We start from the raw sequence: 14,471 nt of genomic DNA on the forward strand, positions 1-14,471 counted from the left end.
TATCCTTTCTCTTTTCAGTCAGGCATCTACAGATCCAAGTAAAGAGTCATTGTTTCTGGAAAAGTCAACCTTGAAGTCCCTATTACAGAAACAGGTCCTACAGCTCTTCGGCTTGCTTCTCCTTAAGCAAAGCAACTCTATTAAGGCTGGAGTCACATCAAAGAGATGGAAGTGAGCACTAACCTTCTTAGAAGAAAGTGAAGAGTATGAATTCCAACCTCCAGAGTGTTCTTTTAAGATGTATGTGTATAAAATTATATACATACATACATATGCATATATAGAAATGGAGGCACATACCTGTTTCCATGTAGGCAGGGGGAAGAGATAAGAAAATAGAGGTCCCAGGTGGGCACCAGACCCAATCTGAAAAATAAACTAAAAGCAAAAGGTTCTGGGGGTATGGCTCAAGTGGCAGAGTGCCTTCCTAGCAGGCACAAAGCCCTGACTTCCTATTAGAGTCTGAAAAAAATGATTAATTCATACATAAGCCATTTGGTTGGGGCCTGTCTGCCTTGTGAGATGTAGAGACAACGGCTTTTATCCTCTAAATCTGTCTCTTTGGAATGATGGAAGCCTTCCCCATGAAAGCACCCAATGACTAACATTTTCCATGACCCCTGTTGACTCTTGCTGTGGAGCTTGGTTTTTGTCTGCTAGATATGTACATGCTAGACACAGTTCTTTCCTTAATGTCAGTGGTCTCATGATGGGCAGGGTATGGTGAGAGGTGATGGGAGGGCTAGAATCACTTCCAATGAAGTTTTCCAGTGGAGACTCTCCAGCCACCAACCAGTGCCTCAGCATGGGCACCACTCAGAATTTAGCCTCATCCCACTTCATTGGCCCCCGTCTTCCGCCTCTCCCTTCTCTGACTCCTGGTCCTCATCTCCCCAGCTCCCTCTCAGAGCAGAAGAGATCACTGACATTTTCTCCTATTGCCATGTATGAATCCTCCAAGCGTGGGCTTTAACTCACCTTCAATCTTACACTTTCCAAAGAGGGTTTCTTCAAGAAAGACCACTTATTTCCTGAGACAAATTTGGTGTCAGCAGGATGATGGTTAAATGTTTCATTATTACCATTGTAGAATGTGACACACTCAAGCAAGCAGCTGTGGAACCTAAGGATGCTTTTTGAGGCTCTTCCTTGAGATGTAAGCGCTGTCTACTCATACATCACAGGAAAAGAGCTGTCACTCCTCTATAAAGGAAGTGGAGACTTGCATAAATATTCTTGAGGGATGGGAAGTGATTGCAGCTGGCTTATTTATTTGATATTTATCAAGTGCTGTTTGTCATTTCACTCATTCAAGAATTTCTGAGTCCCTGTGTTGGGCCAGGCCCTCGGGACATTTGAGAACACAAGACTGAGAAAATGTATACACAGTCACTGCACTCAATCTGCTGGAGAAATGGAGGTAATTGAAAAAAAATAAAAAATCCCATCTAAACAAACGCTCAGCCAGGCAGAGGAGACCTGGAGTTCAGCACCACGGAGAGCTCCCTGCATAGTGGCTTTGTGGGGGAAGCAGAGGAGAGCTGAGAACTCTAGGAAGGACTATGTGTCTCTGCTAGGGAAAGAAGGGGAGCAATAAAAATATTTTTTAATTAAAAAACATAAATGAAAAAACAGAAAACTTCTGCAAAGCTGCCCAGCCCTATAATTTGATCTAGTTGAGCCCAGCAGAGATTAGTCACTCCTGACCAATGCCAGACAGTGAGAAATAATGCTTACCCCAATGAGATTTTGGGGGCTGCTTGTTTTACAGACAGAGCTGACTGATAGCAAAGTATGCACAAAAGGTCTAATGTCAGTGAACTAAGGTATGCGACAGGAACGCAGAAGATGCGTTTAGAAAACAGGGATTCTTCTTTTATTGACAATGGGGCTTTCATAAAGGGTCTAGATTATAGAGGGATGCTAATATTTGCTTAAGGGGCTAGAATTCAGCTAGTGCCATGGTCATCTGTTATTCTCTTGACAACCTTGCAGCTGCACACTCTTCTAAAGCTGGAGAAGAGATTTGCTCCTGATATAAAAATGCCAAAATGTTCACGTTCCCCACCTCTGTTCCAGCAAGGAAGTGAGAATATGACAGAGGTTCAACCAGTTGGATACATGATCCTCTAGCTGATTGGCAGGAGACAACAGAAACCATTTTAGGAGGGTGCACCAAGAGGGACAGGCAGCAGCTGTAGTTCAATAGCAAAAGCTTATTGTGGAGCTTGGTGTTGCAAACTGTGCATTGAGGCTCAGCTCTGGTGGCAGTGGGGTCCTCATAGGACCAGCACAATTGCAGACATCATCTCCAGGATACAGGCACTAAGGCTCCTAAGCCTCAAAAAATTCTGAGATCTCCTCCACTACCTGTAAGTAGCTCTTTCAAAAAAATTTAAATGGACAGTGTTGTTTTCTGTTGCTTATGATCTAGAATCTTAGCTGCTAAAATGCAGTTGAACTAGAGTGTAAGTGAAGTTTTCCAAGTCTAACAACGATGTATTCAAAGTCATTCAGAAGGTGGAGAAGATGGAGGCAATGAGATTATTTTGCCCGTTTCTGTTTGCATGCATGTTCACAGGCGACAGTGTTGAACGAGATGAGCAGATCTTTCCATTAGAGGTTTGATTTCGGTCACCACCTTGTCTGCCCTTTCAGTCTTCATCAGGATGCAAGCACTGGGTAGAAATCCAAGAGTCAGAGTTAGCAATGAGGACTCCTACACATGCTGTGCAGTTTAGAGCCTTGTGCTAAGTAAGTCTAGAGGAGAGGATGTGGCTGGCGCTGCTTCCCCAGATCTAGTCATTGGCTTTGCCTGGGATGATCTGGGTCTACAAGGCAGGCCCTGAGCACCCTTTCTTTCTAGACACATGCAAGATCTTTACACTGAAGGATGGAGACACAGTGGATGACCATGCCTGCATCACAGCCTGAACCCAGCTAGGGTGTCACAGCTAAAGGAAAATGTGAGAGTGACAGATGGAATCCTGCCCTGTTCCCGATGTTATGCACCACCTCCTCATACTTCTTTGTTATCCATTCTTCCCTCAACCAGACCTTGGTCAACACTGGCCTTTTTGCTAATCCAGTAGTTTTACATTTTTAAGAATGTTATGCGAGTGCAGTTCTACAGTGTGAAGGTTCTTATGCCTGTTTTCGTTCACTTATTTTTATTCTTTTGAGATTCATCTATATAGAAGTGTGTATCCTTAATTCCCATTTGTTGCTGACAAGTGTTCTTCTGTATATGTGGACCTTGATTTTTGCACTAACCACTGGCTAGTTGGTGGGGCTATTATGAATAAAGCTTCTATGAACATTCATGTGCAGGTCTTGTGTGGAACCCAGGGATGAAATTCTGGGTTGTGTGGGAAGTGTTTGTTTAACTGTATAAGAAATTCCTGCTCCCACAGGAAGTGTCTGGACTGTGTGTGCACTCATGTTCCTGTCAGTGTCTAGTTTTAATTCACATCCTGCTTTTTTTTTATTCATATGTTCTAATGCCATGGGATTCTCTTAAAAAATTAATTTCTATTTCTTGAAAAGCATTCCAAAAACAGTTTTACCTGGATGGTGCCTCATTCAAAATTAAGGTTTATTATTATTTTCTCTCAGTGGATTCTCAGGCAAAATATTCCAGGCAATATATTTTTTTCCCTAGTAATTTCCTAGTTATCATCAAGGTCCCAGAGGTCAAACCACATGGTGCCAGCAGGGGGCGTACGTCACCTACCATTAAATTTCATTTCTGTCTGGGCTCCTGCAGTTCTCCCCTTCAGTAGACTTGGGGAGGAAATAGGGTTGGTCTTTTCTGAGTGAGGATGTTTGGAATCACAGATGCTCTTCCCCCTTGGTTAGAGCCAGGGAGGAGCTTCAAGTTGCTCCAAAATGCAAGGTAGGAGCAAAAATGATCTAAAAGTGCTGACTTCTACTCAGATGGTCCCGCTATTCAGAAGTGGCCCTGTCTTCCTTTCCCTCTGAAATCCTCCTTTACTACCCCTCCTTTGGCTTAATGAGATGCCTCTAGAATGCTCCTATTAACTTACACACATCCGTTACCTGAGGACAGGCACAGTGATGCTCAATGTGGCTGAACGTCTGCATCAGTGGAAGCTTTGGAATTTGTGCCTTAGACTAAGAAAATTCCATCTCTCAGTCTGGGACCCAGGCTTTCACATTTACAAGGCTCAAGTGACCAGAGTTTGACTGGGAGGCTATAAGCTACTGAGATTTCCTAATTTCAGTACATATGACAAAGGTGGGGCAGGGCAGAGGGATCATTGAAAAGTTATATTCCTAGACATTACTTTCAGAAGATTTGATTCAATAGGCCTGGGAAGCGGGCCCCACATCTGTATTTTGATAAGCTTCTCAGGTGAGTTTCATCCAGATGGCTCTGGCCTCACACTTCAGAAGACACTGACCAGGACAGAGCATAGTTAAGTATTGGAAGACCCAGGACAGGGAAAGGAGGACCTAGGTACCTAAGCCCAGGGACAGGGATATAGTTACCTAGTTCTGGGCAGAAAAGCAGTGGAGGAAGAAGGTGACAACTGAGGAGCCAGGGAAATCTTGTGTGAGTGACAAACCAGCTTCTTCCTGCCCTAGGCTTACAGAGTCATCTCTGTCCACAGTCTGAGCTTCAGAGTGACTACCAAGGGCCCAGCAGGCTGAGAATAAAGACCCTTCCTCTGATCTGGGCCTTAGCTGTAGCTAAGGCCTGTAGCCGGTTAGCATTCTTCCTCAGCTCTGACTCATTGTAGGGACCACTGGCTGGGTGAACTGTCATACTCTCACCTGAATCTGCTTGTCTTTGTAATCTAGAAACACGGGTGTCCAAGATGCTGGGCAAAGAGGGGACCACATCATTCCATCCTGCTGTCCTTCAGGACTCTGGACTTCTAATCTCACTGCTTTATGGACTTGCCTGCAATCTGTCCACACACACACACACACACACACTCATTCATTTATTCATTGAACAAATGTTTTTACTGATGTCTCTGTGTGCCAGTCTCTGGGAATCTGAGAGTAAACAAGTGTCATAATCCTTGCCACCCCAGAGCTCACAGCTGGAGGTGACCAGAGAGGGACAGACAGCAGCCTTTTCTGGACAGTACATCCAGAAAACTGAGAGGAAGTAGAAGCTCAGTCTATTAACCCAAGGCCTCTGATGGGCTGCTGTGGGCATGGGAGTAAGAGAACATATGTTTGACCTGAAGGAAGGCTTCTGGAACAATCTGAAATGATAACAAGTCATCAAACTCTCTAGAGGAAAATAAGAACGAGAAATCCTGATGAGAAGTAGTCTTGGTCTATTCAATCTGCAATAACAAATACCAGAGGACTCATGGCTTATAAACAAGAGAAATGTATTTTTCCCAGTTCTGGAGACCAGAAGCCTGAGGTCAGGGTGTTAGCAGGCAAGAGACCTCTTTCTGTCCATAGGTAGCTGTTTTCCTGTGTGTCCTTGCAAAGCAAGAGGGGATCTAAGGCTCTAATCCCACCACATTCAAGGCCTAATCACCCCCAAAGGCCACATTACCTTGATTTAGGAATTTTCATATATGAATATTCAACATATGAATGTATAAGAGACACAAACATCTAGTCTTTTGGGGGAGTTAAAGATATCATTAACCTCTACTATGTTCTAGAAGCTTCTGAATAATGGAGCGCTCTCTCCTAGGGATAAATATATACTAGTAGGTTGTTATTCCTTTTATATAGGTGTGAAAACAGGCATGTTCAAGGCCACATAGACAGAAGATAATTCAACTGGGAAAAAAGGAGCCCAGTTTTGCCCCTGAACTTCACACTGTAAAGACAGAGGACCGAGAGTTTCGAGTAAATTGAAATTTCTGGGCATGTGAGACTCGATGTAGAAATCTTACCTGTTGGGTGGTAAGGAACCTTAATAAAATCTTAGGTGCCCTAATAAAATAAACTATTGGGAACTCTCCTGGCTGATTGATAGCCAATCAGCTGATGGATGAATCAAGAGCAGCCTCTGGGGTTAGGGTTGGGGCTGAGGGATGCCAAAGAGTTGACTACTCATTTAAATACACAGAGATCAGTATGGGGTAAATGGAACATTCTTGCTAAGGTAAGGGAATCCTGAGTGTGGCTGGGGGCCACCTGAACATAAGTGAGCTTCCCCAAGCCCTGGGTTCTAGCCCAGCGGGGCCAGTAACTCAGTAACTGCCATGGAGTCTGCATGCTGGCAAAAGGCAGCCATTCTCTTGTGGTCAAAGGAGTGGTCTGGGGATGGGGAGGGAGACAGACAGAATGAGAAAGATCCGGTAAAAACCTTGCCTGCTGCATGGTAACATGATCAGAGTTCATGAATAATGGAGAGAAATGGATCCTCCAACTGAGAGCTTGGCTGATTCTGGGGCTCTGCCCTCCTCAGGAGGGACCCAGGCCTGGGGTACTATTGAGAGCCTTTGTCGGCTACGTGGCTCAGGTGTCTCCTTAGTAGAGGACCCCTACTTGCCCCTAGAGTGGCCTGGAGGGGTGGCACGTTGTTCCTCCTGTTATAAGGTCAGGTGGGAAATGGATGCCAAGAACTTTGTGTCACCTGAGTCTCCGTGAAGGGCCGGAGCTGGGGCAGGAGGAAGGAGGACAGCCTTTCTCTTCATAAATAAGAAAGAAGACCCAGAGAGAGCCCCAGGGTAGATGCAGAGTGGGAGGGAGGGGAGAGGGAGAGGACAGCAGCAGCAAGGGCAAAGAAAAAGTATTGACACTGGCTCAGGGGCTGGAGAAGAGAAAGAAGAGTGGGGCCAGGAAAGAGAGCCAGAGTGACCCAGCTAGACCTGAAGTCACAAGAGGATTCTACCACTCTGAGAAGCAAGGGTCACAGGTTGGGGGGGGGAGGTGCATGAGTCTGCAAGCACTGGGCAAGGGCCGCCAGCAAGATGATGCCCCAGAAGAAGAAGAGGAGGAAAAAAGACATCGACTTCCTGCGCGTGTATGAGGAGGAGCTTCTGAACTATGTCTCAGAGGATGACGAGGATGAGCTGGAACATGAATACTACAAGGCTAAAGGTAGGTGGTCCGGCCAGGTAGGTGTGGAGGATGTGGCTGCCAGATCTGTCTCTCTTTCTGGGAGGTGAGTTTGGGATTCTGGCCCACGGGTCATCCTGTGTGTCTGTCCTTTATGGAGAAAGCAGGGTGGGCACCATGCCACAGATCCCATGGCACTGCTGATAAGGAGATGCGCCTTTAGGTAGCGTTCTCGTGGGGTAGCACAGACTAGAAGCTTGGTGTCTGCAGATTCCAGGTGCAGACAATCAACCTTACCTAAAAATCAACCTTCAAAGAAGAAATTATTTCCACTTCATAGATGAGAAAACTGAGACTTAGTAAGAAATTTAGTTGAGATGACATAGCATGACACAATTGGGACTCAAATCCAGGTCAGCTCGGTACCAGGGTCCGTATTGACTTCAGTGATTACTTTTAGCCATTTATTTGTGCACTGTAGCTAACCCTCCATCTAGGTAAGTCTTTGCTGAGTCCCTCCCATGTTCCAGGCTGTGAGCTAAGAGCATGGCCTTTGGTGAGTTCATTCCAAGGGACTTTATTAGTTGGATTCTCTGGTAGTCAAACCGAATTTTTCATTTTCTGCAAGATGTCAGATTTCTACCAGATCGTTCTTCAGCCACTCAAATTGCACTTTAATTAGAATTTTTCAATAGAGGAATAGTTGATCTATGGTGCAAAACTCACAGAGGTACTGCAGGATAGATTTTTATCTTGTGGCTTGAGGTACTTGTGTAGCTACTTTTAGAATCCTGTTCTACAAAATCCTTCACACCTCTAACGGCTCTCCTGGATCTACCATCAGGAATCAGTTGTCTCTGTTTTTGGACTCCATACCAATGAAATTGTGCAGTGTGTACTTTTTTGTGGCTATCTGCTCTTTCACTCAGCATTGCATCTGAGAGATTTATCCATGATGTGAATGTGTTATATCATATAGTTTGTTCCTTTTGTTGCCGGTACTGGGGCTTCCTTTCAGCGCTTCATTCTCTTGCTTAGTCCCTGCCTTACTTTCCCACAAGGGTAATGCTCTACTACATGAACCACAGCTTCATTTCCAGCTTTTTGTGGGTTAATTGGAGATAAGAAGCTCTCAGATTTGTCTACCTGGACTGGCTCTGAACTGGGATTCAGATCTAGCCCCCTGATTACCTAAGATTATAGGTGACCACTGGCACCCCAGCTTACTTTGTTCTTCTTAAGTTGTTGAATATTATTGCATTTATAAACAGGGCACTGTTGGCTTAACTTTTTGTTGCTAGATATTCAATTGTTTCTCCTTTATTCCACTGTATGGAAAGACCATGGTTTATTTATCCTGTCATCTGTTGATAGACATTTACTGTTGTTTTCAGTTTGACTCTATTAGAGATAAAGTTACTGTGAACATGTGTGTTCCTAGGGCTTTGTGCAAACATGTTTTCACCCTTTGAATCAATATCTAAAAGTGGAATTTTTGGATCTTATGGTAAGTGTATATGTGTCTTTTAAAGAAATTGTTTATTTAAAACATTTTCTGATTTGCTTGTATGAATTCTCTCTTTTTGTGAGCAGGGTCTTGCTATACTGTAGTCTACACTGTCCTTCAACTCAAGCTCCTCCGGCCTCAGCCTGGGATTATAGACATGGGCACCATGTCTGACTATTTTGGTGAATTCTTTATATCTTGTAGGTATGAGTCCTTTGTTGGCTATGAGTTGCAAATATCATTTCATATACTATGGCTCACTTTGCCATTCTCTTAACTATAATTAAACCCAATGGCTCAGTTTAATTATGGTCACTGCCCTATTTCAGAAGCAGCTATCTACTCCTGACTCAGCTATTGAGATAGCTTTATCATCCCTCTCCTATAGCCTCGGAGTGTCCTCTTCTCTAAACTAGCCTACTCAGGCCTCTTCATCTTCTCTCATGTGATGTGGTTCTAGAATTTCCACTAGGCTGACTTTTCTCCTGTGGACATTTGATTTGGAAATTCCCTGTGTATATACAAGCCTGGCAGCCACACTCCAAGCCCAAGTTGTTGCTGGAGGACCAGAGAAGGGGTCCAGGGGGCATTTGTAGATCAAGGCTCTAGTTCAAGAGACAGGGACTTACACATATGTGCTGCTATCCTTTCAGATCTGGGGCTTGGTTAGATCTAGGGACATCCCACGCTCCACTCACCCCTGAACACTATAGCTACTGGTCTTCCCAGGCCTGAAAGGAACATGTTAGAATTAGAGATGTCCTCACAGGCTCTGAAATACCATGCAGCACGTGCTTGTCAGTTGAGCTAACACCGTCTGCCAAAGGAACTAGCTGGTAGCTCCTAGAATTGAATTAGGTTTCTCTGCATAAACAACAATAGGCTTTTTTAAAAAAGAAAGAAAGGAAAGCTATTTTATTGGGTAAATTCTGTATACCAGAGCCTTTAGATCCAGCATCTTCAATCCTCAGAACAGCTTTGTAAAGCAGGCATTATTGTTCCGTGTTACAGGCAGGTTGATTCTTATACAAGGCCATTGTGCTCCTATGTGATGAGTTGTGGCTGTCCCCACATGGCTGTGACACATATGACACATGTCCAGCACTTTGTCTCAGCCTTCAGACCCCTGGGCTGGTTGGAAGATTAGTAAGTAGTACCTATATCATACCTGCCATAGGCCTGCCACCCAACAGGTGTTCAAAGGTGTTCAGATGTTAATATCACAATCCTCTGACACCCAACTTTGCCATTTTCACCTGGACCAATGCCCCCTCTGGAAGAGAGGCTGAGTTGATAGTTTTGAATAATCAACATCTAACCTCAATTTATCCTCCTACTCAGCGGCACCTCCTTGGGGCAGCTCAGCTATACTTGGCTACTAGTTGGAGACTTACTCTGAAAAGACCAGAAGGAGAAATGCTAATACATTTGCTTTACTAATTGAGTTCAATCCTATATGAACATTTCCTAGTTCAGGAATAGGCACATAGTAAGGAATCAGCTAATATTGCTTATGCCTACAATTATTAAGCACTGGTACTCACCTATTCTCAGGAAGTGGTAGGCGTTATTTCAAACACCCTTCCTACATTTTATGGGTGGCCAGCATCATGAATTCTACTTTTCTAACATGGATTTACTTTCTCTTACTTGCTGCATGCATGGAAGATTCCCATATCAACTGTTTCAGGTTAGGCTGTGAGTCAGAGGGGAGACTGGAATAGGAAGGGGAAGTTCATTGCTTTGGGGGATAGGCGTAGCAGCTCAATGGAGAGGTGGTATGACGATTTCCCCTTCATAGTAGAAGTGATGTGGCTCTGGGTGGCTGGCTGCAGCTACCTGGTCCACGCCAGGTGTGCGCTAGGATTCTGGGAATTGGTTCTAGAGATGGATCTAGAGCATATATCTTTCAAATTTCCAGCCTTTCAACTTGTTCTAGTAGATTCCACTGTCTTGAAGAAGCCAAGTGGATTCTTGTCCTCTTTCTCCATCAGGCAGTCATGGCACTGAAGCCCTGTCATGAACTATAAACAAGGAAGCTGAACACGTTTCAGAGAGGAAACTCAGTACCCCTGAGAAGCTCTTTACACACAATCCTGGGGCGGCTTATCCCGGGAAGGATGTGACCAGATTTCCCCCCTGTTTCAGAGTCTTCTTCCACAAAGGGTGATGGTATTAAGGGTGAGGTTTGGATCTTTCAGAAGGAAGTGATGAGGTTTCTGATCCTGGCCTGGAGCTTTGTAGTGGGTTCCCAAAGTCCTCTGAAATGAGAATCCCTATAGGGCTGGCAGGAGCCCTGCTTTCTCCAAAGCCACATTGAGTTCTGGGTTCTCTTTGGAGTTTATAACCTGTCTTCTTTTCTCCTCCAGTCTATGAGGTGGTTACAGCCACTGGGGATGTCCGTGGTGCAGGGACAGATGCCAATGTCTTCATCACGATATTTGGAGAGAATGGGCTTTCTCCCAAGCTCCATCTCACCAGCAAGTGAGTAGCACCGAGACCTCGTGGGGAGCTGGGATGATAGTTGTATTGATGCAATTTTGGAGCAGCACAGAGGTTGCCTTCTGCTATGTGAAGAAGGCACACCTGACCACAGGGGTATTTTAAGTGGTGAGGACTCTAACAATACACTGTGTATCTGCTAGGGATTGCCCCATGATCTCCTTCAACCTTCCTCTACCCCTCTTTCAATTTTACCAGCAGGAATATCTTATCTTAATTTGGTTCTCCCAAGAACTCATACATCTGTCCCTTGATATGAGAGAATAAATACCATGTAACTTTGGTGAAACTCATCATATCCAAGGCCTTGTTTTCCTCATATACCACTGCAGTCACCGTAGCCAAAGGGTGGTATATATCACCAACAACCATGGGGAGAAGGAATGTTGGGAAGATCATGCAGGCCAAGGATCCCTGAGCTTAAAATGCTCTCCATTATGCCAGGCACTGGTGGTTCACACTTGTAATCATGGCTACTTAGAACACTGAGATCAGAGGATTATAGTTCCAATTAATCACCAAAAAGCCAGATGTACAGCTGTGGATTAAGTGGTAGAGCACTAGCCTTGAGAGAAAAAGTTTAGAGACAGACCCTGAGTTCAAGTCCCAGGACTAGCATACACACACACACACACACACACACACACACACACACAGACACACACACACACACACACACTCATGCCTCATGGAGAACAATATTGTATTAAACCTCTTGGAAGTCATGAACACAGCCATATGGATTGTGTGTGTGTGTGTGTGTGTGTGTGTGTGTGCGCGCGCGCACGTGCGCGCATACATGTGTGTGTGCTTACCATGTATATGTACACATTGTGTCCTCTACTTTGTTGTAAGCCCCTGAGGACAGTGTCTGCCAATATACTCTTTGATTCCCCCCTTCTACACAAGCATGTACGAGCACACAGCACAAACCCTGAGGGCAAGTTAGCACACGGAATTCCAGAGATGGCTATAAGACCTTGGGAACAATTCAGTTCATTGGTTTGGTCTTTACTGTGTGCACAGAGACTTGACCAGTTGGTTCTTCCCCACTCCAGGCCCCCATCTTTCAAAGCAGCTCTACTTAGAGTTATTTTACCTTCTGAGTTTCTGGGTAAGATACTGGTTTAGCTAAAACATCCATAGCCGTGAGACATGGAACCTCTGGTCTATTCGAAGCTGTTCATGGGCCAGCTGAGACCTAGAGAGGACAATGAGTGTTTCAGAGTCCTGAGGGGGCTGATCTTCCGTCCACGTTATTGTTGTAAACCTTTAGATGGACTGTGTAGCCCTAGCATATTGGGGAGACTGCCTTTGAGGCCTACGGGGTCCCTAGCTTATGGCCTGCAAGGTTTATGTCCTGGCACCTCCAGGGGTGAGGAGTGAAGCGATAGAGGGTGGGTGCCCAGGCCACAAGGCTGTGCACTCTGTACCTTACACTCTGGCCTATTGCATGTGCTGGCTCTGAATGGGGACTTATGAGGTAATGTCAAGGCAGGCATAACATGCTATTTTATCCATTTCTACAGAACAGGGTACCTGCCTCTTTGTACTGCGCATGACATGGAAGTTTTTTCCCTCCAGTGATGTGGGCACGGTAAAGGGAATACATGAAATGCCCATCCTCCTTGCCATGTGTCCTCCCAGAATGCACTAGGAGGGAGATGCCACTAGTACCAGGGAGATGGCCACCTGGGTCTCAAAAACAAACCCACCAAGCAAAACATTTCTACTTTGGGGGTAGATCCTCACTGTCCTTCCTCCTGTTGTGCACCCATGATCCTCAGATCCTTCTCCTTAACCTTAGATTCCTGCCCTTAACCATGTTTGTTTGCCTCATCTCAGGTAGGCTCCACAGTTACTGATATGGTACGGTATGAAGGGTGACAGTCTTCATCCCAGCCATCCGGGTATCAGACTTCCCTCTCAATGGACAAAGAAAGACTGTATTGAGAAGAGGAATAAGATGGCTAGGAGTCAACAGCCCACAGTTCCTGGGGAGGCTGCTAGTAGGGAGTCTGCCTAGATCTGTTGTGCTCCAGACTGGGCAGCAAGAGTACAAGTCTGGCCAAGACTCTGGTTAGGGGGGTGAACCTTCACTCAGACCTCCTCCTAGTAAGATACAGCTCCCACTCCCAGCACTAGGTCCCAGAGGAAGCCCCCACCTTCTGGGATCCCCGCTCTTGTCCTATTAGACAGGGCCACCCCAACAGAGGGCCGTCTATGCAGGATATGGCAAACGGATGGGATCTCATGTATTTTCTGGAACACAATTTCCTGCTGAGAACTCACAACCTGAGAGTGTCAGAGAGTGCCTGGCATTTTAGCCCAATGGCTCTGCCTGATTGGTTGCTAAAATGTCCGGGGCAGCCTCTAGAGGCTGGCCTTCCATGAGGACCCTGTTTCATTGCATGGTGGGCATGGGCAGGGCTGTGCACGACATTAACCTTCAACTTGGGGACGAGGAGCCACGACAAGGCCTGGCTTTCTACAAGACGAGAAGAGCCTGCATTTGCAAAGTTTCCTCTACCCTTTGTTATTTTCTCCCCGGACCCAATTTTGTGAGACCTATAAGCATTTGTATGTGACTTACCAGCAATGAGCATTCCACAATGAGACCAAGGTGGGTGTGGCTAGGGGCCTGTTTGGGATGATCCCAGCTTGCAGGGAGTAGGAAGAGGCTGTCTTTGCAACCTTTTCTCTCTCAGGAAGAGGGTGGGGCATTTCCTATCTTTCAGAGAAGTTGATCTCCATCTCCCAAACACTGTGGAAGCTTGCTGCATCCCCAGTACCATCCTGAAAACCCCCAAATGGCCCCTAAGTTGGCCTGGAGTGCTTGCTTCCTCCATCTCTGGCTCTGCTGGCTCTACTGATCTTTCTCCCTGGTCTCCCTGCTTCCACAAACCTCCCAATCCTCCACTGGAGTAATTGTGAGGTACCAGGACTGGCTATTTAATGAACACATGGTAACTGGAATGTGGCATGGGTGAAGGTTTCCCTTTGCTGAAGGTTGCTGTCAGAGCATTCCTTCCAGAACTCTCTTCACAGGTGTCCCTGAACTGCTTTCGAAGTCACATCTCATCTTTGGCTAAAATGAGGGCAGGTGCCATCTTCTTGTCCTACTCACTCACTGGTAATGACTGCTTCCCAGCCTTACTGTATCCTCAAAAGATGGAGCCCAGGAATCCCCAAACCTTCTCATATATTTGCCCCTGGCAGTGGGGTTGCAGAGCAGGGGCATTGTGCATTAAAAAAATAATTACAAAAGTTAAGTTTTCCTTTTGGAAAATTTAAAAACAATATAGGCAATAACAAATAAGCAGCACTTTATCACAGTCCTATCATCTAGATATATTTTTTGTATTAATCCCTCAGATTATCATTTTCAAACAAAGATGAGGCTGGGAAGGTGGCTCAGTGGTAGAGTGCTTGCCTTGCATGCATGAGGCCCTGGGTT

General features: G+C 45.4%; 1 protein-coding gene across 2 annotated transcripts in view; it reads left to right on the plus strand.

The window, feature by feature from the left end:
- Positions 1–6,917: 6,917 nt before the first annotated feature.
- Positions 6,918–14,471, plus strand: part of Loxhd1 (lipoxygenase homology domains 1) — a 135,855-nt gene continuing 128,301 nt past the window's right edge. For both annotated transcript variants that reach the window (XM_013014849.1, XM_013014848.1), the window contains exons 1-2: positions 6,918–7,047; positions 10,882–10,996. In XM_013014849.1, coding sequence (XP_012870303.1) covers positions 6,918–7,047; positions 10,882–10,996 — 245 coding nt within the window. The remainder of the gene's footprint in view (positions 7,048–10,881; positions 10,997–14,471) is intronic.

This window comes from Dipodomys ordii, unplaced genomic scaffold, assembly GCF_000151885.1.
Source record: "Dipodomys ordii isolate 6190 unplaced genomic scaffold, Dord_2.0 Scaffold25, whole genome shotgun sequence".
Classification (NCBI taxonomy): Eukaryota; Metazoa; Chordata; class Mammalia; order Rodentia; family Heteromyidae; genus Dipodomys; species Dipodomys ordii.